At 37.9% G+C, this 26,906-nt stretch overlaps 1 protein-coding gene across 1 annotated transcript in view; it reads left to right on the top strand.

The window, feature by feature from the left end:
- The first annotated feature begins 15,806 nt into the window (after positions 1-15,806).
- The window catches only part of LOC118838267, a 31,268-nt gene continuing 20,168 nt past the window's right edge, over positions 15,807-26,906 (top strand). The window contains exons 1-3 of the mRNA XM_036745513.1: positions 15,807-15,810; positions 18,614-18,909; positions 18,993-19,376. Of these exons, the coding sequence (XP_036601408.1) occupies positions 15,807-15,810; positions 18,614-18,909; positions 18,993-19,376 (684 nt within the window). The remainder of the gene's footprint in view (positions 15,811-18,613; positions 18,910-18,992; positions 19,377-26,906) is intronic.

Below are 26,906 nucleotides of genomic sequence, written 5' to 3'. Positions count from 1 at the left end.
CTGGTCCCCTTCATAGAGTGTTCACCTGAAATTTATGATAATTTTTCTGACTTTAGGTTGCTACATCAAATGCCACTCCTACCTCCTATCTCATCTTTTAGATTGGGTATCCCAGTGAGCTCTGACTTGAGTAGTCACAACTTCTGATTTATTCTCTTTGATCACCCCTTGGTCCATTCCCTTTTTTTCCAAGAAAGATTCTTTCATTTGAGGGTTAATTGATTGCTCAGGCATCAAATGATTCCATTCCCATATAGAGTATGAGGTGACATTTTGATGATCCATGGGATTTGAGTATGAGAGAAGGAGACAAATCTTGCCATTGTATCTCCATAGTACATTTCATGTAACATTAGCTTACTGCTATTGTTGTTTGTTCTTTGTTCTTGAAGAGGACTGAAATATCAGGAAGGTGATACTTGCGAGTGAATTGGATTTAAGTGAGGGAGGGCTGTGCAAAGTCACCAGCCTCACTTTCTCTTCCAGAGCCATTTAGACCCAGTGGCAAGATATAGAGCAGGATGATTGGAGATGGCCTCAGATGAAGTGGGAGACCTTGGCCTTTTTAAGGAAAGGTCTTTCCCAGGTCTCAGGTTGACTGAGGCAATGCCCATTCAGTGATGGGCTATGAGATTGAACAGTCTCTTTCATTGCCCCAAACTACTTATATCTGGAAAAGTTTATTCAAAACCACTATTTCCCAGTGATGTCATATGGCCACACATCATGAGATGCCATAATCTTGGAAGAGTTAAAATATAAAATAATCTAAAGAGGGATGGTAATATGCACAGTGGGCATACACAGTCTTCAGAATATTACCAAACAAGTACCTCCATGCTAAAGAACACACACACACACACACACACACACACACACACGCACCAATGTAAGACTTCAAGTAAACGATTTATGGGAGGACAATATTTGCACAAGATGAGAGGGTTTGGATTAATGGTAATCTGCCATTGTTGGAAGAAGTATCCATGTGAATGAAAACCACAGAACTATTAAAATAGCTTATCCCCATTATATATGTACTTGCTGGTGGTTTTAGGTAGATGCAACTTATCATTTTAAGGAAGATGCCATTTATTCCTATGATCTCTAGTATTTTAATAGAAAGGGGTTTTGTGTTTTGTCAAAAGCTTTCTCTGAACCTATTGAGATAATCATATGTTTTCTATTAGTTTTGGTGTTGATATTATCAATTATTCTGATAACTTCCTTAATATTGAACCAGCCTTGCATTCCTGGAATAAATCTACCTGGTCATAGTATATTATTTTTGTGTTAAGTTTCTGTAATCTTTTTGCCAATATCTTATTTAAAATTTTTGCATCTACTTTCATTAGGGAAATTGTTCTGATTTTCCTTCTCTGTTTTGACTCTTCCCCATTTGCATCATAAAAATAATTTGGTAGGACTCCACTTATTTTCCAAAATAGTTTGTATAATATTGGAATTAATTGTTCTTTTAAAGTTTGATAGAATTCACTTGTAAATACACCTGGCCTTGGAAATTTTTTCTTAGGAAGTTCATTAATGGCTTGTTCAATTTCTTTTTCTGAGATGGATTAAGTATTTTACTTCCTCTTCTGTTAATATGGGTAATTTCTATTTTTGTAAATATTCACCCATTTCACTAAGGTTCTCAAATTTATGGGCATATAGTTGGGCAAAATAGTTCCTAATGATTGCTTTAATTTCCTCTTCATTTGGTGGTGAATTCACCCTTTTCCTTTTTGATACTGGTAATTTGCTTTTCTTCTTTCTTCTTTTTAAATCAAATTACCTAAAGGATTATCTATTTTATTGGTTTTTTCATAAAACCAGGTCTTAGTTTTATTTATTAGTTAAATAGCTTTCTTAATTTCATTTTGTTAATCTCTCCTTTGGTTTTCAGTATTTCTAATTTGGTATTTAATTGGGGATTTTTAATTGGTTGTTTTTCTAGCTTTTTCAGTTGCATGCCCAATTCATTGATTTCCTCTTTCTCTATTTTACTCCTGTAAGCATTTAGAGATATAAAATTTCCCCAAGAACTGCTTTTGCTGCATCCTATAAGTTTTGGTATGTTCCCTCATTATTTTCATTCTCTACATTTTCTAAAATTCTATTCACCTCCTTCTTTCATATTTATTTTGTGGTTAGATTTATCTAGTTCAGAAAGGGAGAGGTCGAGGTCCCCCACTAGTATAGTTTTGCTGTCAATTTCTTCCTCCCTTAACTTCTCCTCTAAGAATTTGCATGCTATACCACTTGGTGCATATAAGTTTAGTAATGATATTGCTTCATTGTCTATGGTACCTTTTAGCAGGATATAGTTTCCTTCCTTATTTTTTTTAATCAGATCTATTTTTGCTTTTGCTTTGTCTGAGATCAGGACAGCTATCCCTGCTTTTTTTTTTTCTACTTCAGCTGAAGCATAATATATTCTACTCTAGCCTTTTACCTTTACCCCATGTGTATCCCTCTGTTTCAAATGTGTTTCTTATAAACAACATATTGTAAGATTATGGTTTTGAATCCATTCTTCTATCTGCTTCCATTGTATGGGAGAGTTCACCCCAATCACATTCACAGTTATGATTACTATCTGTGTCTTTCTCTCCAACCTATCCCCTATCTGTTTACATTTTTCTTTCTCCTTTCTCCTTTTACCTCCTCACTAGTTTTGCTTTTGACCTCCACCTCCCTCAATCTGCCCTCCCTTCTATCAGCCCCCTTGCCTTTTCTTTCCCCTTTACCTTACTATTTCTTTCCTCCCTTCTATCCCTCTCTCCTTTTTCTTTTCCCTTTTCCCTCCAACTCCCTATAGGGCAAGTTAGATTTCTGTAGCTGAGTATGTTATTCCCTCCTTTAGCCATATCTGATGAGAGTGAAGTTCAAACAATGCTTATTGCCCTCCCGTCTTTCCCTCTACTCTAATATGCCTTTCTGCCTCTTTGTGTGATATAATTTACTCTTTTCTGCCTCCTCCTTTCCTCTTCCTCCATTACAATCTTTTTTTCAGCACTGAATTAGGTTTTTTAATCATCCCATCAAAATCAATTTAAATCCACCCCCTCTGTCTATGTATTTCCTTTCTGTATGATATAATAAAGATACAGTGCTCAAGAGTTGTAAGTATCATCTCCCCATGTAGGGATTTAAACAGTCTGTCCTTATTGAATAACATGCCCCCCCTTTCCTGTTTACCTTTTTCTGTCTCTCTTGAGTCTTGTATTTGAAAATCAAATTTTCTGTTGAGCTCTGGTCTTTTCATCAGGAAAGTCTGAAATTCCCCAATTTCATTGACTGTCCATCTCCTCCCCTGAAAGAGTATGCTCAATTTCACTGGGTAGTTAGTCCTTGGTTGTAATCCAAGCTCCTTACCTATACCACTTGGTGCACAAAGCCCTTTGATCTTTTAGTGTAGAAGCTGAAAGGTCCTGTGTAATCATGACTATGGTTCCACAATATTTGAATTGTTTCTTCCTGGCTTCTTGCAGTATTTTCTTCTTGATCTGATAATTCTAGGATTTGGCTACAACATTCTTTGGCATTTTCAATTTGGGATCTCTTTCAGGAGATGATTGGTAGATTCTTTCAATGACTATTTTACCCTCTGGCTCTAGGACCTCAGGGCAGTTTTGCTTGATGATTTCTTGAAAGGCGCTGTCCAGGCTATTATTTTCATCATTTTCATCAGGTCGATCAATAATTCTTAAACCACCTCTCCTGGATCTACTTTCTAGGTCAGTTGTTTTTCCAATGAAATATTTTACATTTTCTTCTATTTTTTTGTTCTTTAGATATTATTTGACTGATTCTTGATATCTCATAGAGTCATTAGCTTCCACTTGCCCTATTCTAATTTTTAATGAATTGTTTTCTTCAGTTAGCTTTTGTACCTCCTTTTTCATTTTGCCAATTCTACTTTTTAAGGACTTGTTTTCTTCAGGAAAATTTTTTTTTTCCATTTTGTCAATTGTATTTTTAATTTTTTCTTCTCCCTCTCTTATTTGAATTTTAAAATCCTTCTTGAGTTCTTCCAAGAAGGCATTTTGGGCTTGAGAGCAGTTCATATTCCTCTTTGAGGTTTCAGTTGTGGGTACATTGGCCATGTTGTCCTCTCCTGGATTTGTGTTTTGATCTTCCCTGTCACCAAAATATTTCTCTATGGTCATTGTTTTTCTTTGATTCTTCCTGTTCATGTTATTTTCCTTTTCTCCAGCTTTTAAATTTGATGTCTGCTTCTGGGACTCAGGGGGCACTGTTCCAGACTTCCTATGCTGGGGACTGGGGGCTGGGGGCCTGGTTACTGGATTTCTGTGCTGGGGCCTCAGGTGCTGGTAGCTGGATGTTGTAGAGGTCTGGTAGTTTACCTGGTGCTGAGCTGGAGCCACTAGTGGTGGCTGGTGTGTGTCTGGTGTTGAACTCGCCTGCTCCACCACCCTTGGGCTCACTGGTTTGCTGAGGTGGAGCTTGCCACTGGCTTGCTTGGACACCTTCTTTCCTATGCTGGTTCCCTTCAGCCACAGCAAGAGGGACCTTTCCTGTTTAGCCCCCTAGCCTCCCAAGCTAAAAGACTGCTTTCTTTCTGTTGGCTCCACTATTCCAATATTTTTCTTGGGGCAATATTTTCTGGGTTTTTCAAAGTGTATAAGAGAGGTTGAGAGTGACTTACTGCTTATTCCACCATCTTGGCTCCTGGAAGTTTAAATAGTTGACTTTCAAACATTCAGGCTGTAGCCTGATAGCCCCCGGAGCCACCACCGCCACAGGCCTTGTGCAGGACTGTGCTTCTCTCTCACCCAGTGTAACCAGAATGGCCTTTGTTTTCTTTGAATGACTCAGCTTACCTCATTGAGCCTCGCTGGATGCTGGGGCTTGCTCTTCCAGGGCAGGAAGCCCAGCGACCATGCCAGGAATCAGAGAACTTCCTGTGTGATGAGTCATGGGGCTGGCTGAGGGGAGGTGTTAACTCCAGAGCCACGCCACGCCCTATTGGGTGTTAACCTGGTCGACGCAAGGGGGAGGGGCCAGCTCAAGAACCAATCGGCTCTGGTCATTCAGGCGGCGCTTGATGATGTCAAAAACTCTATAAGAGGGGAGATGTGAGCTTGAAGATCCCCTTTCCTTTTCTGGTTGGCGCAGCAGTGGTGGGGAGTGTGACTCGGGGCCAGCCCTTGCTCTTGGGCCGAGCCCAGATGTTGGCAACTATGAATTGTATTGTGTCTGTCTGTTGATATTTGTAATTTGTTTGTATTTTGGTTTTGAGGTTTGGGATGCTGGTTTGTTTTCCCCTGAACTAAATGAATGTTTTGAACCTCAGGGTGCTGGCTTTTTCCCCTGAAGTACGTGAATGAATCTGTATTTGGTATATCTCTTCATGCTTGTCTCTTTGCTCCCCTGAACTAACTGAATGCTGGCATTTTTTTCCCCTGAACTAAATGAATGTTGTCTGTATGCTAACTGAATGCTGGATTAAAGTAAGCTGGTCAACCCCTTCACCGTGCTTTCCTTGTTTAAGCAGATAAAAAGAACCTGTGCTCTCCCAGCATGCCAGCAGCCTCCTGTGTGCTGGCTGTGGGGGGATCTTATGCCCCCACAGGAGCTGCTAGCCGGATTGTTAATACACCCGGTTCTGAAAAACTGCCCCTCCACACACACACACTGAAAAGTCTGGGAATCAGCACTGCTTCCAGTGATTCAATTTGCTGGGGTCTGCTCTGGCTTTACTATGGTGGAGTCTGTGCTGGTTACAGCTTATGTGCTAGACTGTGCTCCTCTCACAGCCCAGTACAACAGATCCTTTCTGTCAACCTTCTACATTTCTTGGGCTATAAATCTACCATACTCTGTCTCTTTGTGCATTCCACTGATCTAGAATTTGCTCAGATTCACTTCCCAGAGATATCTGAAGGGGTCTGGGAGAGAGCTCAAATAAGTCCCTGCTTTCACTCTGCCATCTTGGCTCCTCCTCTTAGTATCTTTAACAGGAAAAGAAATTATATCAGACAGTATCAGAATGTGAAAGAAATGTATATCCCAAGTAGTGCACTGGTACCTTGGAAATACTAAAGAAAGTTAAGGAAGAGCTTTAGTATTTTGAGTGGATTCTCTAGGGAGGATTTGTGGAAAGAAAGAGACTAAAATCACATAAAGAAGGCATGAAGAAATCCAGGTCTGTATCAGATAGTAAAGTGCTCATACCAATGAAATCAAGAATTCAACAATATGTCAAGGCTGAACACTTAAAAAAAATAGAAAATACCATTTTGGGATAGAATTAGAGAAATGTGGGGTTCAAGCTTTAAAAAAACAAGAGAGGCTTCAGAGGAAAGAGTAAGTAAAAGGCATGAGATGAGGATTATCCAGACAAATGAAATTAATTTTGAAGCAAATGGCTTGGCTTTAGCAGATGAATCATGTTGCAGAGGAGTGAGAGAGATGACTGTTGGGGTAAGGTGGACTATTGATAGAGGTTCCTTAAGTGATATAGATAGATAGATAGATAAATAGATAGAGAGAGAGATATATAAATATAGAGATATAGATATATACAAACATACACACATATGTATATATATATATATATTACCCATATAATACATACATATACATGTACACATGTGTGTATTTGTATGTAGCTGCCTTTTCCTGTATTTCCCTATTGTTGTCATCATCATTCCATCACTTTCAGTCATATCTGGTGCTTTGTGACACTATTTGGGTTTTCTTGGCAAAAATACTGGAATAGCTTGCCATTTCCTTCTCTAGCTCATTTTACAAATGAGGAACTGAGGCAAACAGGGTTAAGTGATTGTCCCAGGGTCACAGAACTAGTAAGTGTTTGAGGCAAGACTTGAACTCAGCAAGAATAGTCTTCCTGACTCTAGGCTGAGCACTTAATCCAGCATGCCACCTAGCTGCCCCTATATTTCCCTATAGTTTAATTAAATACAATTCCTTCATCTGAAGAAATGTACTACTTGAAAAAAAGTATCTGCAATCTAACTGATATAAAAACTATAATGATAATCAGTTTAACATGGAGGACAGTAGAGCAATTTATGGTCCTTTGTGTTCTGGTAGAAAAAAAAAAGGCAAGATATATTGGAATAAATCAGAAATCCCAATACTCCACCTGCTGGAATCCATAGGTACAGTTGTATTGACCACTAAAGTCAGCACACAATATGCCTAAAGGCAATTAACTGAAGAGATGAATGTTTTTATCATGCATCAGTACTGTTTTGGAGCAAAATTGTAAAGACATTTCACCAGGTATAGATAAGGGCTGTATACTACTCTTTCATCAATGATGTCATCAGTTTCAAGTCATACAAGAATATAACTGATCAGTGCAAGACAACCATAACAAACAATATGTCCCTAAGCCTAGATTAGACAAAATAAGAGATGACAGCAAGAAGATAAAATCTGAAGAAGGAAGAATTGAACACTGAGGTCATTGAAATTTGTTTAACACAAACTTAAGAAAGTACATCTAACAATGAAATGGTTGACAAAAAAGCACCAGCATCTCAAATGGTTTGAAAGGGAGAAGGACATACTTAGGCTATAACTCTGAGAAGTCATTTTTGAGACTGATGGCATGAATTCAACAAGAAGATCAATTATACCAATATGGAGCAAAAAAAAACCTACCATTATTGAGCCAATAAAAAATCTGCTACCACCATCATGAAAGAATACATTCTCTTGCATGCTTTTACAAGTATAAAAACATTTAAGGACCTGAACCCAGAAATTATAGATAGATAGATAGACAGACAGATAGCAGCTTTCGAGAAACATAGAGAAAATTTAAAGTTGTCCAGAAGCATCCATGGAATACTATTGTGCTATAAGAAAGGAGGAGCAGATGGATTTCATTACAACCTGGAAAGACTTATATGAACTGATGCTGAGTGAGGGGAACAGAACCAGGAGATCATTACACATGATTACAGACACATGGTATCTGTAAGGACTAACTTTGATAGACTTGGCTCCTCCCATCAATGCAAGGTTCAAAGACAGCTCCAAAAGACTCATGATGGAAAAAGCTATCCACATCTAGAGAAAGAATTATGGAGTCCGAATGCATATTGAGGCAAACTATTTGCTCTCTCTTTCTTTTTTCCTTTTTTGGTTTCACTTCTTCTTTCTCATGACTGAATGCATTGGTTATAATTCTTCTTTACAACTGGACTATTATGTAAATGAGTTCCATGTGAAGGTGCATGTAGAACCTACATTCAATTACAAGCTATCTTGTTGGGGAGGGAGGAAGAGAGGGAGGAGGAGAAATTTTGAAACCCAAAAATGTGTGGAACTGAGTGTTGTAAACTAAAAATAAAAATAAATTTAGTTAAAAAAATAAATAAAAATAAAGAAACATTCATGAGAACAAGTGCCAAATTCCACTGTGACAAAAGAAGCTTGGGACAGCTGTCCTGTAGAAAGGCATTGGAAGATCAGTCAGTCAATCAAAAAACATTTATTAAGCAGTTACCACATGCCTGGCATTGTGCTAAACACTGGGGATACAAAGAAAGGCAAAAGAATAACCCAGCCCTCAGAGTCTAATGAAAAGACAACATGTAAATAATTATGTACAAACAAGCCATATGTAGGATAAGTTGGAAATACTGATATCTAGGTGGTACATGCAGTAAATATCTTAAACATCTTATTACTCAATTAACAGAAAAGGAGTTTATATAAAGGAAATCAGTAAGCAAAATCATATTGGAAATTATATATTCTCTTCCTCAGCAATAAGAAGCAAATCAAAAGGTTAAGAAAAAGGAGTCACAGTAATACAAGGAACAAAACAAATATCAATAAAAAAATTTTTACTTCAGAGAAGTAAAAACTCAGAAAAATAAAATACAAGTGAAAATGTCTGAAAAGGGAATGATTTCAAGTTTTTCTGGAAGGTATTCTTTCCTCAAATATTTACAAAAACTCAAAAACATTGCAAAGGGATTTCCAAGACAAAACAAAGATGGCAGAGTAGAGGAAGCATTTAGCTGACTTCTCTGAACATTCCCTCTGAATAATTTTAAAATAATACCTCAAATCAAATTCTGAAGTGGCAGAGCCAGCAAAAAGTTTAGGCAAGACATCCTTCTAGCCCTAGACAACTGAGGAGGTAGGAAGGAGAGATTTGTGACATGGACATTAAAGCTGACCTGGAACTCACATGGATGTAACACCAGTGATAGGACTAAGGGGTGGTAAAAGAAACAGCAGCAACTTTAAGAGTTCTTAAGACAGAAATGATAAATGGATTTGGCAATTGGTCAGAAAGAGATTACAATAGATCCGTGCTAGCATTGGATGCAGAACCTAGAATTTCTTTGGTGACTCCATTCCTACATTCCAAGTTTGTTATGAAGATCAGATGAGATAGCATTTGTAAAGTGAATAGTATATAGCACCTGGCATATAATAGACACTACATAAATGCTAGCTATTATTTTTTTTTAATTTGTCTTTGTTCCCAAACCACCTCAATCTCTGAGGCAAGAAGATGGATTAGGTTCATAGCTTAGCTTGGTTCCTACATAACGGAGCACAGTCCCACCAAGTTCCAAGTCCAAAACCCCTATTGGGCCCAAGTCTCTTGACCTCTCTGGGCTTCTGTGTTGTCCTGACAGCAATGTTAAGAAAAAATTTTCCTCCAAGGCCATCATGACTTGATTATAAATGTAGGAATTCTGCTGCCTGCATGTACAACTGAAAAGGAGAAATGAAACAGGCCACTGGTAGGCCTTCCCTCCTTACCAGTTCAGTTCACGGAGGGTGAACTGGATGTTTTGTGGGTGAACTGGACCATCACCATTTCTGAATATCACAGGAAGAGAGTGTGACTGTTCCCAGCTCATAGTTTTAAAGAAGGAATTTGTTTCCATCTGGTTGGTTGGTCGTTGTTTTTCATTCTCAAAGAGGACCAAAATGACATCACTATGCTAGAGTCAAGTTTCAATGTGTCTGATTGTGGCTGATCAGACCAATATGAGCTCAGAATGCTCTACCACAGATTGGACACAAATAGTCCATGTGAACATTTGGGGTGGATATTCTAAATTTGCACATGATGCATTTCCTTTGAGCTGTTTCAATTCTGTTTTCCTCATAGAGCACAGCACCTCCTCTGATGTGGGCATGCCATGCTGAGCAGTCCTATGCCCATGTCACATAATCAATTCCAAAATTATTAAGAGAGACCTAAAGAATGTCCTTGCATCGTTCTTCTGGCCACCATGTGAATGCTTGCCCTTTGTGAATTCTACATAAAATAGTCTTTTTGGCAAGTGTATGTTTTGCATTTGAACAACATGGCCAGCCCATCAAAGTTGTGCTCTCAGAAGAAGAGTTTGAATGCTTGGCAGTTTAGTTCAAGTAAGGACCTCAGTGTCTAGTACCTTCTTCTGCCAGATGATCTTCAGAATCTTCCTAAGACAATTTAAATGGAAGTGATTCAGTTTCCTGGCATGGCACTTGTATACTCTTCATGTTTCACAGGCATACAACAATGAGGTCAGCACAACAGCTGTGTATACCTTCAGTTTGGTAGTCAGTCTAATACCTCTTCTTTCCCCCACTTTCCTTCAGAGCCTCCCAAACACTGAGCTAGCTCTGGCAATGCTTGTGTCAACCTCATTATCAATATCTACATCCCTGGAAAGTACCCTACCCTAAGGTAAGTGAATTTATCCACAGCATTCAAAACTTCTCCATTTGCTGTAACCAGCGGTTCCACATATAGATGGTATAGTGTGTTTCCAGCTACATGGCCAATGAAAAGAAGCTATTGATTGTCACATGGCAGAAGATGCAGATGTTTTCTCTCAGAAACAGGATGTCTCCATGCTAAGTGATATGGGTATATGCAACCAAGCCCCACAGGGATGCAGAACCTGTGCCTCCAGGCCACATGTGGCAGGTTCCCCACCTCTGCCCCAGAACAATTAGATCAATGGGAAACAGAAAAGGAGGCATCCTTTGGAAAGATGTTGACAACACCCTCCAAATTTTGTGACCTGGATAATTTCACAGCTGCCTTGACTAGTTAGTTTTGCTTTTGGGGAGGAAACTCTTTCTTTACTTAGTTAACTCATAACTTATTTCATTAATCTAAAAATTGATTACAAAATGTACCTTGGAAATTATCTGAGGAGAAAGTTCCCAAATTTGACAAGGCATTTAGTGTGGTCAATTTTTCCATCTCTCTCTCTCTAATCTAGACCTGGATTCCCAACCATTCAGACCACCTATAAACCATTCAAAACCAATGAGACTTCAGGGGGAAAACTCAGTTCTTGCTCTGTGCTTAGCAAAAATAGTTTCAATACTTTGTCTTCAATTCTTCTGATACTTGTCCAAGAGAAGAAAATGGCAATTCTTCTTTTCTGGCATTCCTCGCCTTTCGTGTAAATTACTCCTCAAACTTCTATTCATCATTATGAAAATCTTAATCCTGGTACCTTTCTCTTTCCTACATGAAACCCCAAATTCCAAAGAGAAAATAATCAAGTAAAATGCAATCCTAAGTATTATGGGAAAATTAGCTGATGGTTCCTATATGTTATGTTCCTATAGCACTTATATAGTTCATGATCAAATTTTCCTTTTTTTCTTAAATGGTACAACATGACTAGTTTATATTCAGCTTGTCTTCCAGAATGGCATCTAAACATTTTTTTTTGCTATGCTCAATATAGTAAAACACCCTTCATCTTTCTTTTGTATAGTGTATTATCTTCTACCTGCTTCTATCTCTAACTAGTTAGAGGTAGTACCATTTTTTTAAGGATCCAAATCCTTATCTTAATACATGTTTTTTAAAAAGAAGGAATACAAATCCTTATCTTTGTGATAAAAAGTGGAATTCTTAGGTCTTGAGTATTTGAATGACATTTGCATAATTACTACAATAAGGCATTTTTCTAATAGTTATTAAATTAAGAAAATAAAATGAAACAAAATATCTGGTGTATAGGCAGTCCCGGCTTTTGGAGACAGGGAATTTTTAGAGATCAACTCTCATATTGCTCATATTGCTCCCTTCCCCAACCCTTCTTAATTCTAATGCCTTCCATCTGTAATTTCCTTTTGATCCTGAACTGAATATAGCTTACTTTGTATATATGTTTGCTTATTGACTCCCCCATTAGAATGTAAGCTCCTTGAGGGTAGGAGACTATCTTTTGGTTCCTTTTCTATCCCTAGCACTTGGCATGGTGCCGGGCACATTGTAGGTGCTTAATAAATGCTTACTGAGTTAGTGATTTGCTTGCACTTCTCTGAGAGATAATGAAACCTAAGCCCAGAGACAAGAGACTTGCCCAAGGTCACCCAGGGAGCTAGCAGTAGAACGCGAACTAGAACTACTTTAGCATACATGAAGTTATTTGGAAATAGTTGACAGTTAGAAGGTGGGGGAAAAAATAGGTTGCTGGGGGAAGAAATGACAGCAAATAAAAAGACACAGGAAGGCGCACATAGTTCCTGGTTTTAAAGAGAAATTCCAAATGAAACATTAAGGAAGTGTATGGTTGTTTGTTTGTTTAATCCTTTCTTTCTTTGAATCTTTGAAACTAAATTTTGATATGATAATGTGATTTTTTAATAAAATTCTTTTCTCTGAAGCACTTGAAGGGTATCCATTTAAGGGTTTCCATTATCCATTTAAAAGAGTAAATTACTGATTTATTTCATTTACCACTCTAGCCATATTTTCAGTTACATAGAAATGCAACTTAAGCTACCTGTATATGTAAACTTAGCTCACAATGCCCATTCTGATTAACATTATGCTCAGGCAACAGGTCTTAAGCACACAATGTATGAAAGACAGGCTAGCTGAGTCATTGCTTTTTAGTTAGAACTTTCCCAGCTAGAACCCAGGAAATCAATATCCTTTACAAGGCTCTGGAAGTGTTGGAAACAGTTTATCATTAACCTCCACCCACTGTTCTCACTGTCTATAAAACAGATTCTAGTTTCCCCAGTGGCTTTTGAAAAAGAACTAGTAATCAACTTGCAAATGGCACTCCATTTTTTTTTTCCTGAGACCAGCTCTCAGATATAACCTGGTGCTTCTCTCTTTATTGTTAATGAGCTCCTATCACCATAGCCAACAAATCACCTGAAATCAGTATTTGATAGCAATAGCATTCAAATTTATTCCAATTCTATTACTAAAGGAATAATCAATCAGATTTATTAGGAGATAAGTATTTTTAAAAGTATATTAATACCTCTAAGAAGTGAAATGAATGTAAATCTACTTCCTTCTTCTTTGTCAGTGACTCTGGATATTGATTTTTAAAAAGCTGCCCAGTTTACGACTTACATGAAGGAGTTAATTTGACTTCTCAGAGTACCTGGCTGACTTTAGCAGGGTGATTTATATATTTAGAGAATGTAGCTGTATCAACATATGAATGTTATCTGGGTACACAAAACATATTTCATGTTGATAATGAATCTGTTGACACTGTTAATACTTGATTATATACATTTTAGTGATATATTTGCTAGAGAGAAAATTAATACACAGGAAAAGACTATGGACTGTGACAAACAACATGTTTCTGTTGACATATGTCCCATTTTTGTTAGGTGGAATATAGTTTTCTACTGAGCTTTTATTTGAACAATAAGAGCACTGAAGTCTTCATACTAAGTACAATGTCTTCATTATTGTCTAAGGCATACTAGGTGCTTTGAAAACATAAATGAGAAACTTGTGTTTTTCTTTTAACAAAAATTCTGAGTTCAAATTTTAGTGCTGTTGATGAAGATGAGCAAATACAACTACTGTTAGACATGTTTTTAAAAAAATGTAGGCTAAATTTCTTCTATGGAACAAGGTACCACAGTGGATATAGTACCAACCCTGGAGTCAGAAGGGCCTGAGTTCAAATGTGACCTCAGACATTTACTAGCTGTGTGACCCTGGGCAATTCATTTAACCCTGTTTGCCTCAGTTTCCTTATCTGTCAAATGAACCGGAGAAGGAAATGGCAAATTGCTCCAGTATCTTTGCCAAGAAAACCTCAAATTAGGTCACGAAGAGTCAGAGAGGACTGAAATGACTAAACAACAACAATAAATTACTTCCAGCTGAATTCTGCGCTTTCTGAATAAAGATTTTAATTTGAGAAGATAGAGTCATGCTGGTCAAACATCCAGTAGTAACCTGAACTGAAAGGCACCAATGCTAAACTGAATCTGAGTGGTATAGCACTCAGGACTCCCACATTCAGACCAGCCTTAGCCCCAGTTTCCTGGATTCACAATGACATGACCTGGCCTCAGTCATATATTGATTGAAGAGTCCATCGCTGAATTTTCACTGAATCTTAAGAATTTAATTTTAATCTTACTGTTCAAAATGTTTAGTACTCTGTAACATTTTGAATCATGTGAGTATAATGCTGCCCTCTCCTGTTGCAGAAAGGAAGATTCAGGTCCAAAGTTAGAGTATCCAAGCTTTCTTTGGTTATGATGTTTTTGAATCTTCCATCACAGATAAACTGATAAAGAGTATTTTTAACTTGATATATATCCCCTTCAGGTACTAGTAGTATTCTAATTGAAGGTAAAGAAGTGAACTCATTTTAAATTAAATCTTTGCTACCCAGTTTGAATAGATAGAATTATCAACAATGGAAATTCTAGCCCTTTTAACTTCTGTAGCATTAAACAAATATTTTCCATTTCATTTTAGAGTTCTTTTCTGTCTGTATGCCTGTCTTTGTTTTTGTCTTTCTCTGTCTCAGTTTTTTTGTCCCTCCAAGAATCAAGCCATTAGCTTGTGGGCGGGGAGGGGGATTTGCATTCACAACCCTTTGGTATGATTTTTTGACACATTTATGAACCAAACAGCCTCAATTGGTATATGGTACGTTAGTTTTCTGTTTTCATCATGTAAATAAATATGTAAGAAAATAAACAAAATGAAGTAACAGTAAGGAATCATGAAAAAATTTAGAGAATTTTACTAAAAAGACAGAATTTCAGAAAAGGCACTTCTGGCCATGAAGGAATATCACTAAAAAAAAAAAAAAAGAATCTAACGCCATAAAACAATAGAACACTGTAAGTGGGATGGACCTCAGATGCCATCTAGGCTAACCTTAGCCCAAATATGAATTGCTTTTCACAATATCTTCCATGAGCCTGTCTCTCTGCTTTTTAGATTAACTTCTTCTGCTTAAAAACGTTTGTGATTTTTTGTTTGGTCTTTCTTGTGGTGGTGGTATTGCATCCTGCCTGCATTTTAGCCCTGTTTTTCATGCCCTCTTGGAAGTCATAAATCTACCACCTCAACTTCCCCCGCTCCACAATTAGATGCTAGAAAAAAAAATTGTCTTAAGACCATATGGCAGGATCCCCCAAAATATGTTTCTCACTCAATCTTCCCCTTTCATATCTATATTTTATAAGAATTCCCAGGATCTCAACTGGAGCCAATCTGTTCTCTTCTCTCAACGTTATGTTAATTATGCAGTTTGGGATGACAGTCCACATTGCAGTAGGAGAGAGGGGCAGATAAGCAAACTTATTTACACATTTTCCAAGTCTTTTCTCCCTAAATTATGATCTCTCTCTCTCTCTCTCTCTCTCTCTCTCTCTCTCTCTCTCTCTCTCTCTTTCTCTCTCTCTCTCTCTCTCTCTTTCTCTCTCTCTCTCTGTCTCCTGAAATCTAGCTGTGGTTTTGTGTTTTGTTTTCATCAGGGTAGGGAAGAGTAAAAGTAATAAAGATGTTTTCATTGAGGAAAAGTTGAGTAAGAATGGGTAAGAATATCATATTACACAAACATTCCCCAAACAGCAGAAACTCTTAGCAGAAGCAAATGTCAGAGACTAAAAGGAGCTGAAGAAGCAAGAAGAGTTAGGGGTCTGAGGAAGGTTAGTTGTCTAGTACTAGCAAATAAAAGGATATATTTGAATTAACTTTCTTTCCTCTGCCTAGTCAACCCTAGAAGAAATCTCTTTATGCTCATGTCCATTGGAGTTGAAAGTGGTAATGGAACGTAGTGGATTGCTCATCAAACCACTTTTTAAAAATGAGAGAAGAGATACATGGAAAGTTAAATGACTTGCCCAAAGCATATTAAGTACCATAAACAGGATTTAAATTCAAGTTCTCTGACTCCATATCCATTGACCTTTCCATAAAAGTTAAGCTTCACCAACATCAATCATCACTATCAATATAGTTCAGAAGCTAATCAGATTGACAGCACAACTGTTATATTTGAAATAGCAAAACTTAATCTGTATACTTCTAATCTCTTCACTGAGGTTAAAGGAAGAAAGGAAAGGAGACAGAATCCAATCATTTGGAAAGAATACGAAGATCCTAGGGAACTGCATTAGCAGAGCATTGAACCTGATATGAATTGTAGCTGGTTAAGGGAGTGGGGGTGAGATGCCATCAACTTGAATGAAACTTGATCTGACAAAACAGTTTTCCTTGGGAATCATCAGTTTCATTAGCATGACAAACTACATTTGTCTTGTGTGGGGTGGCAAAGGCTCCTAGAAGTACCAAAAATCTAAATTCTGCTTATGAAGTAATGTCATTTCTGGTTCTGTCCAAAAGGGGAAAAAAAACCTGAGTGCTGTAAATGGATTTTGTGCTGTGTAGGAGCTGTTAAAGGCTGGAATAAAACCAGGTTAAGTTTTTCTTAAGGTGGAGGAAAGAAACATGCCTGCTGTTTGTGATAGAAATGGGTAAAAGACTAGAAGGATGAAGAAGAAAGAATTCACTTTGCTCATGAGAAGTGGAAAGCTAGTGAACAGGGAGTCTTTCATCAGCTGAGTGATAATGTAAATAGATATTTTGTGTAAGATATAAATATGGATTTGTCTAATAATAGTTTATGTATATTCCTCATTTTTCCCCACCTCCCTCGCATTGTTGCACACAGATAAAACATCATAAAGACCTGGCGTGACATTGATAGCCCATATATAATCAGCTTTGCACAACTGGATTATACCGTTTTGGGATAGCCCCACCCTCTTTTCAAATTTGAAAAAATGGATAGCTGAGCCAAAATCCAGATAATCACTGAGTTTTGCTTTTTCCTAGTCCTCAGCTATTAGCTTTCCCTGATGTCCCTACATATGGGCTTAAATTCTATCCAATACAGTTTTTAGTCTTACTTTCCTCCAAGTACATGGTGAGTCTATGAGGCCTTTTCTTCTACAATCAAGCAGCCATTTCTGTCAAATGATGCCTAGCAATGCACCACCCTGGGGGGAGGAATATACAACGTGATGTTTAGATGCCCGAGTCTTATTTATTAAGCACTTACTATATATTAAGAAGACACTATCAGGGATTTTAAAAACAAAATAGATCACAGGGTTCCTGCTTTCCAATGGTGAGAGGGAGGTTAGGGTCCTTGCCCTGAGGAGTTTAATGCTCTGCATATAGGCACAAGATGAGAGAATATATGTGATAACTAAAGGATAATTGAAAACACTATCTATAACTAATCTATCGACCACTTTGTGTGATAGAACCTATTACTGCTATGGGAATACGGAGAAGAGAAAGATGATTGTAGAATGGAGTTGTCCAGAAAAGCAATATCTAACATCCCGAAAAGCAAGTTTGAGATCTTTTTTTTCTTTCTTTTCGGGGGGGTGGAGGGGGGAGCGGTGCAGAGGTAGTGGCGGTGGATTAAATGTAGTCGACAGCCAAAGAAATGATTTGTTTTGGACGCCAGTGTTCTCCCGGTGTGTTCCAATGACCCGCACGATTCTGGCAGCTTTTTGCCTGAAGATGTCTCCAGGGACTCAGGCGTTCAGGCGTGTTTTGTTGTCGTTGTTTGTTGTTGTTTTCCTTCTCCTCAGTAGGTCTCTTTCTGCCTCTTGCCCCGTCAACAATAAGGTTTGTGCTTGTTTCTTCAGCAGTGTGCGTTGAGGTGTGTTTCAACGAGCGGTTCTGGTTAGTCCCTTGCTAGCAAAGGCTGCACTTCGAAGACGTGGCATGGGAGCCCTAGGAGGGTAGAACTGGACGCGCCCCATCCTTCAAGTCCAGAACCAATTCCTCCCTACTTCTCCATCTCCTTTTGCGTTAAGCAGGCAAGGGACTTGACGGGATCATTAGTCCCTTAATAAATGATGCAGCTTTACTCAAATCCTCTGGCGAGGAGAGCCTTTCCTAAGGCTGAGATAACCCAACTGTGAATTACGCCCAAAGGAGATAGCATACAATGAGGTTTTGTGAAGAAAAGAAAAAGATCTCATTTTCCTTTTCTATCCATTCCCATTCTGGATCTTGTCTTTTTTGTTTGTTTTGTTTTGTTTTTACCTAGAGGAGCTATCAACTCTATTTTCTCCCTCCTTCCTCAGGGATCTCTGCTCCGCTCCCCACTATCTTGTTGGTGGGACTGTTACACCTAAGTCCAAGGACGATAAACTCTCCTAATGTCCTCTTTAGGATGAGAACACCCCCCCCCCCCCCGCCCCGCCGCTTTCCCCAAGCAGTCCAGGGAAGCGTCTCCATAGAAGCACTGCTCCCTCCTGCTCCCTTCCCTCCTCCTCTTCATCTCCCTCCTTCCCCCCCTCCCCACGCTGCCAGGCGCTGACCACACCCCTCGCCCGTTGTCCACTGTCCCCGGGACGGTCCGCTGCCAGTCTGTTGGTACTGGGGTTTGGGGGCCAGAGACCGGGAGCTGTCAGACCGCCCATGCGCGGAGTCAGCTACAGCAGAAGCTGCGGGAGCGCGCAGAGGAAGAGGCAGAAGGGCAGCTCCTCCAATGTAACTCTCCTCCTGCTACCGCGGCGCTGGTAGCAGCAGTAGCTGCAGCGGCGGCGGCAGCATCTCGCCGTCCCAGAAGCTACACCATGTTTCTAGCTGCCCAGCCACTGACCAGAGTCGGAGGGTCCCTTGTCTCCTGCCTCCCTGCCCAGCGCCTCTAGGGCTGGGAGCTCATTCCCCCTGTCCACACCAATTCTAGGAGGACTTTTCTTTTCTCTTCTTTTTGGCTTTGGCATTTGGGAGCACCGGGCAGCCAAGTGGGAAGTGGGCTACAGAAGAAGGGTTGAGAAAGCAGCTGCACAAGTCGGAGCCCGGCTCCGGCCTGAGACTTTCACCGATGTGGCAAGAAGCGATGAGAAGGCGCCGCTATCTGCTGGACAGGGCAGAGGCTGCCACTGGTGGAGGCGGCAATGGCTCGGGGTCCGGAGCTGGGGGCTGTGGCGGCCGGCTGCACAAGTCCCGAGACTGGCTCTACGAGTCCTATTACTGTATGAGCCAGCAACACCCACTCATCGTCTTCCTGTTGATAATTATCATGGGCACCTGCCTAGCCCTCCTCTCCGTCTTCTTTGCTTTGGGGCTGGTAAGTCCCTTTCCTGTATCCCCACACGCGCTCCAGCACCCCAGACCCTTACGGTCCTCTCCCTCCTTGGGTTTCCCGTCCACTCCCTGCCTCTTTCCCCTTCTGGAGAGCCAACCTCCTTAAATCAGACTGCACCCGGTTAAGCCTTTTGCCGCTCAGTCTTGTCCTAGTTGCGCGAACATCTTTCCTTCTCTACCTAAATCTTCTCCGCCCTCCCCTTTCTCTCCGGCTCTCATTCTTTCTGCTCTCCTTGAATATTGGTTTCTTTTCGTGGCCCAGAGACGGGCTTATGGAAAGAAAAAAAAAAGTTACTTTGGAAGGCATTAAAAGAAAATAAAGTTGAGAGTTTTCAGCAGGTCTATGGTCAGGACGTCAGGACTTGCTTGTTCTAGTGCTTCTCTCACTCTTAGGCAAACACCATTTTTCCATTCAACCAAGTCAAACAGCTTTGAACTTCATATTAGAATGGGTTCAAACTCAATTAACAAACTCTTTGGGCTTGCTTTAACTAATTCATTGGTTTCTGGTCTTTCCATTGGAACAATCACCATTGTGGCATTTTGTAATGTAAAAATCATGACCTGAAAATAACAAAAAAAAAAAAAATCTTAAGGCAAAGGGGATGATAAGATTTTAGCATGGAAAGAGGAGAGTTTGTGAATTTTTCATGCTCAAATAATTGGTAATGAATTGATATACAAAATAAACCATTACATGAGTTTCATGAGAGGCAAGTTCATCCTGTTTTACTCTGTTTAGTGTACTTTATAAATGTGGCTTTCAGGACTATGGGGAATATAGTGCCTCGAAAAATGATGTCAATTGCCAATTTATATTTTCAAGCAACAATGCACAGCTCTGTACACTTAGGTTGAATAGAAAGGGCGAGTCTGTAGAGGGCAGTAAATTCCTGTCACTGCTTCTTTTTCTTATTTACAATTCAAAGTTTTACTCCTTACAAGGGTAAATACAGGATTTTGTTCTAAGGTATTTATTGTTAAGACATATGTTTGGTTACTCTGCTATTATTTCTCTTTGTCTTTCTGTCTTTGTCTCACTTTCTTTTCCACCTGCTTCTCTTCTTTCTCTGTCTCTTTCTGTGTCTCTGTTAGTCTCTGATTCTGCTCTGTGCCTATCTCTGTTGCTGCCTCTCTGTTTTCTCTATCTCTCTTCATTCTAGGTGGTATTTTCTGACTTACTGATTAGTTCAAGGCTCTGTCAAAGAAAAGGATATTTCTTATTTAGAGAGAAATGGGACAACAAAGTGGTTGCTTATTTTTCCCCCAGTCAGGTGCAATTGAAAGCTTCCTTGGTATTAGGAAATGTGTTTTTGAAACAGCTGGTGCTCCCTTTTTTACTTATTGATGCTGCTGAATGTTTGCCATCAGAGGGTTACTTGGTATTCCTTTGTGTTTGTTTGGTGAAGCAATATAATCTATTTTATTGTCAAGATTTGACACTTTTGGTTTCTTGGATAAGAGAAAAGTAATACGACCATCAAAGCATAAGGGAGTGGATATTTTGGTATCAGTCCACACATGAGAAAATGTAATAAAAAACAAAAAAGACCCAACAGATTCTTACTGTCTATCTGCATAGGGAAGTTCCTTCTGGTATTCATTCTCTAGGCTATTTTGGCCAAGTTTTAAATATTTCTATTCATGTTACATTTATTTCTTTCACTGACATATTATTCTCTAATTTTGGAACTGGAAAGGACCTCAAGTGGTGCTTCATTTTCTTCTTGAAAGTCAGTCTTGAAAACTGAGTGATTATCTGTTTGTGTGTGTGTGTGTGTGTGTGTGTGTGTGTGTGTGTGTGTGTGCATGTGTTATATGTTTTACTCCCTCCAAGGAAGGAAAATCCATACTTCCCTTAGCAACTCAATAAATTAAACAGCTCTCACCTTCAGGAAGTTCCTGCTTAGGTCCAGTCCTGAGTCTATAATGCTCATTTGTTTCCTTGTGAGTGGGAATGGAGATCAGGTGACCCATCTATTTATAGCATCCATTTATATGTTTAAAGACAAGTATGAAATTGGGGCTCCTTTTAATCTTGTTCTTTTCCTGAATAAATATCCTAATTCAACCTTTAACCATGGAAACTGCTAAAAGGTCAATCAACTTTTTGGGTGGAAAAGCCAATCCAAGTTATTTCTTTAATTAAATTACACTTGATTTGTGGACTGGATCATAGATCTAGAACTGAGAGGGATCACTAAGGGCATCTAGTTCAAAGTATTTATTTTATAGAGGAGGAAGGCAACTTACTAAAATTCACACAAGCCAGAGAAAGGATTTAAATCCTGGTCCCTTCATTCCGGAGCCAAATGTGCTATCCATTGTACCATAAGGCAAAATAATTTCTATATATCGTTATGTTTGGCTATTACACACTTTTTTCAAATGTTAGAGTGATAGCTTTGACAGTTATTCTTTCTCTAAAACCGTTTATTCCTAACTTATCAGGTTTTTTAATGCCTTCTTTTACCTTTCACTTTAAAAGATTTGTAAAGTAATCGTAGAGCCAATGATAAGTTAAATCAAACATGGCAGCATCAGCCTATTTCTTTATGGCCTGGTTCCATTCTATGTCACCCATCATACAAATCCACCTTAGTGATCTCTTTTCTTACAGGATCCTAAGATTAAATCTACTTTGATAAATATGGTTGCTCTATTTGGCTACTGAAAGCAGGATCCTGAATGAATTTTCTAACTTGGATAATCAGAGCAGAGAGAAACAACTTTTAAGCGAAAAGACTTGCATTATTTTCTTACACTAGAGGTGCTAAGACACTTATGGGAATTCTGTTACCTTGTGATTTTTTTTGTAAAGACGTCATATTAATCCTTATTATAACTCAAAGTTAGATGAAGTCTAGTTGGGGAGCTTCTAGTTGGGGAGGAAGTTTCATTTGAAGTTGTAGCACTTTCATGGGCCTAGGAAGATTTCTTTGTAAGACTGAAGCAAAGTTTTTCTTTGGAGACTTCCACCTCAGGATATTGAAATATTTCCTTTGGGATATTGCCCAGATTTCCACCTTAAAACACTTTACTAGAATAGCTTGGCTCTGATGTAATTCAGGAGCTAAGCAGATCTATTTTTTGCTGCCTGAAATCTTGGACTGATTCCTTATTTTCCCCTGAATGTGTCTGATTTAGATTAACAGACTTTCATCAGGTTTTAGTAGTAGAAAAAGTCTAGCCAACTCCTTAATAAAAACTATACTTTATTAGAATATTTGATTTGAAGCAGTCATTCTAGAATGTTTCTAGCACATAATAACTTTTGTGTATGTGTATGCCTTTATTTGTGATATGAAATAAGTAATGAAAGTCTGTAACTTCATCTTAATTTAACATTGTTTTAATTTTGCAGAATTTCAAAAGTATTTCACTTCATTTCAATAAGCAGCCCAATTTTTGATTCATAAATAATTTGGTTAAGACAATTTTCAAGTAATTTTAGCTAAAATTTGCAAATAAATCTAAAATGCAAACCACAATGCTTAATTAACTTGACTATGAAGATAATTTTTATTTGTTGGAATTATCTGAAAGTTTAAAATAATGTAACTAGAACTCAGTTTGTCCTGAATATTCAAATTGATAAACAATTTACTCTATACAAATGGTAATACATTTAATGCAAAGATTCAACAGGGTTGAATTTTACTCTATTTCTCCATCTCCTCCCCATTCTGCTTTTTCTTACTTTTGTTTACTTACCGGAATGTGAATGATTTTCCACAAAACTAAAATCCTTATTTCCACATATACATATTCAGATCTTTTCTACACAGATTCAGGTTTGGAATAAAACTTTGACATGCTCTTTTGACAAAAAGATAAAATACCAATTAGACCCATTTAGACTTATTTTCAGAAAAATAAGAGGCAGTATATGTTGACAAATCACATTATAAGCTATACCTTTTGACACTTTTAATTTTTTTCTATTGCATTTCTTTTCTAAAAACCTATAGAAGAACTTATGTTTTCAGTAAATATAGATTGATGGAATTTTCACAGTCATTGGGTCTTAGGCATAACAGAATAATAATAATGAGAATATTAAGTAGTAAATTCCAAGTAATTCAGTAATCTGCCTCTCCTCCAAATTAAGATATCGTTCCATCTTTCAAATTTCTTTCTCTCTCTAAAATATTTAGAAGATTTAGATGGAAGACAAGGGCTAACTTTTTCCTTGATAACTGTTAGATGGTATAATAATTAGATCTTATATCTATATTTACTTTTAATATTTCATTGCTGAGATGTATCTCACTTTATGATTTTTTTAAATAGCAGAATTAATTGTGGGATTTTTAAATATGAAGATTGAAACCTTATTAAAAGTATCAATAACTCCCAATAATCAAACACTTAAAAGAACTGATATATTCTTTGTGTAACAAGCAGGTGGATTTTCTTACAGATGGGCTATTGTGAGAATGAGGAAATAGAACTTTTTTTCCAGACTCAAGGTCAGGGAAGAATGGAAAAGAAAGAGAGAGATAGAGAGAGATTGGGGTAGCATGCACCAAAAAACCCCTTTTTGAAAGGAGTTCTGTGTACAGTTACTCTGCCCTGACTATTGTTGAGGTATGGAGGCCCAGGTGCATGTTCTGAGAAGCACTCAGCAGGGGCAAGAGATAGGATTATGATTGTTACAGATATTTTTGTGACACATTTTATACAATTTTTGGAAAAACAGAAGTGCTACTTGTTCCAGCTGTGTCTCATCCATTCTTTTTCCTGAATACTTCAACTATCCCTTTTCATCTAATTGAATACTCCTTCCCTTGACACAATTTATAACCTTATTGTGTCTCAACATATAATCTTAATGAGTGAATGTGGCTGAAAAAGAAAATTTGTTTGCCGGCTAGCTAATTGATGATTCTTTGGCCAGGCCAGTCCTTGGATAATAGTTGTCCACAGGTTCCCGTAAGTTAGGAGAACTTGCTTGGACTTTCTTGGGATAGCTATTGATGGAATTTACATTTGGTCTATACAATGAGGAAGGAAAGCTAAAATTGCTCCTTGAAGAGTTAGGAGAATTGGACAGAACCATTTTGTGGTTTAAAAGATCGTTTTAATTAGTTTTAGAAATACTTTTGTTATATAATGTTGGGCCGTAAGTAGGTTCATAACTGTTTACATTAATTCCATGCCTTCCTCATCTATTTTTTGAAATTTCTGGATTGGACTTTTGTTTACATTAAAATATACCTCAAAGCTGATTATTTGAACTTATATAATTCATTCTTCCATTTGGTGTATGTGTGAGGGGGTGTTGGTGTGTGGAGTTGTATATGTGTTTGTTTTCAAAAATATGGTAAATATTTTCCAAAGTCTGAAAATGATGACAATTATCAACCTACCTTTGTATTATAGAAGGATTATCTTCAACATTGTGTGTATTCCAGTAAGATCTCCAAATAAGCACTAAGTGAAACCAAGTGATTCTTCTTAATTTAATGCAACATTCACCTTATCACAATATTATTAACAATACTGCAGGGGAAAATGTGCCCTCATTTTACTTTTAACAGGATTGTGTCCATGACATTGATGTGGCTTCATCATTAATCATCAGTGACAGGAAATCCCAGGGTGGAAGTTAACATGTTTTCTCTTCTATAATGAAACTGTTCATTATAAAGGGATATTCACTATAAGGTGGGTCTGTGTTGCCCTATATCATAGGAGATTCGGTTACTGAAGTGCCAAAATAACAACATTATGCACTTAGCCTAAGTATTTCAAGGGTAGTGACCAATTCCAATTTATCTTTATAACTTCTAATGCCTAGGACAGTATGCTGCTGCACATAGTAATTCACTTAATAAATATTTGTCAAATGATATGAATAAGATAGTTTTACAGAATGGATCCTAAAGTATTTCCACTCATATTGCTTTCATTCCAAATGTCCTCCTTACTCAATTCTCTAAAGATTCAAATCTTTCCCACATTTCCAAAGACTAACTCAGCTCCCTACAAAACACTTTAACACATTGTTCTTTCTTTCATATAAATCCCTACAGGATTGTTAAATACTGTCTAATCCATTTAGCCCTGCAGAGGACATTAGAGGTCATCTAATCTAACTCATTCATTTTATAAATCAGGAAACTGAAGTACAGAGAATTTAGGAAACTTCCCTAGCATCACAGATAGAAAGAGGGCAGAGCTTAGATTTGAATGTAAGTCCACTGACTCTAAATATTGTATTTTTGCCATGCTTCTTTTCATATGATACATTTTAACTACAACTACGGTGGTATGACCGAAGCTTTGTCCAAGGGTGCTGAAATTTTGGAGATATATGTGTATGTATGTACACACACATATATACACATACATATATATGTACATACACACATGTATATATCAGCTGTGAGGTATATTTTTAATATAAACAACAATCCCGTCCTGTGTATGTATATGTATGTATTTGTGTGAGTGTACGTGTGTATATATACAGAGTGTTCCTAAAGTCTGGACACAGAGGAAAAATGCATATTTTTAAGAAACGAAATGAATGAAATTTTCAATAACATTTTATTTAATTGGAATTTCAACAAATAACATCTTCAATATGATTTCCATCATTTGTGATGCAAAGGTTGATGTGCTTTGCAAGATTCATGTGAACTCGATGCAATAACTTCACACTGCTGTCAATTTTAGCATATTCACTCTTTATGCTTTCAATCAAGTGTGTTGCATCTGTGATTTTCATGGAGTACACCTTTCCTTTAGCATAACCCAGAAAAAAGAAGTCAAGGGGGGGTAAGGTCTATTAATATTCCAAATATTTAAAAATATTCATTTTTGCCTGTGTCCAGACTTTACTGACACCTTGTTCTTTTAGTAGAAACAGCTGAGCTTAGTACCTAGTTAACAAGAATAATTAGTTTAAAATATTCTACTAAATGGTCTTCCTAATCCTGGGAATTGTTTTCAGCTGAGTTCCTCAACAAACTGGACCTGCTCTAGAGGAGTAACCCAGGTGAGCTTTTCCAATAAGCGATATTACAGGGTCTTCTAGGACATCTGTTTCCTCTCCAATACACCATATCCCAATGTATCTTTCATGGGGCCTTGTGTTCTGAAATCTGATGTCCCTCTGAAATACCCTGTTGTCCCATCCATTTAATCCCTATTCACCTCTGTTTGCCCTAAGGACCAGAAGTACTAGATATTATAGTGCCCATAATCATATTCTGTCTGAAATTACTTGAATTATTTTATGTGTCATTCTTGCTTCTTACCTAGATTATAAGCATCCTTGAGAGCAAGCCTTCCATCCAATACTTTCATATCTTCAATAACAGATAGCACAGTTTCAGAAACATGGTAGATAATCATCCAATAATTATTAATTGATTGTGAGATTTTTTTTCTTAAATTCCTGTCACCAATCAATTTTACTGGAGAGGAGGGTATTCATAAAGCTGCATGCTACTGTGATTTGGGCCACAAAATGATAGTTATTTGACTAAGTTTAGAGTATAGA

This window comes from Trichosurus vulpecula, chromosome 1 (assembly GCF_011100635.1).
Source record: "Trichosurus vulpecula isolate mTriVul1 chromosome 1, mTriVul1.pri, whole genome shotgun sequence".
NCBI classification, from domain to species: domain Eukaryota; kingdom Metazoa; phylum Chordata; class Mammalia; order Diprotodontia; family Phalangeridae; genus Trichosurus; species Trichosurus vulpecula.
The sequence above is the reverse complement of the archived record's forward strand: the minus strand, read 5'-3'. Positions and strand labels throughout refer to the sequence as shown.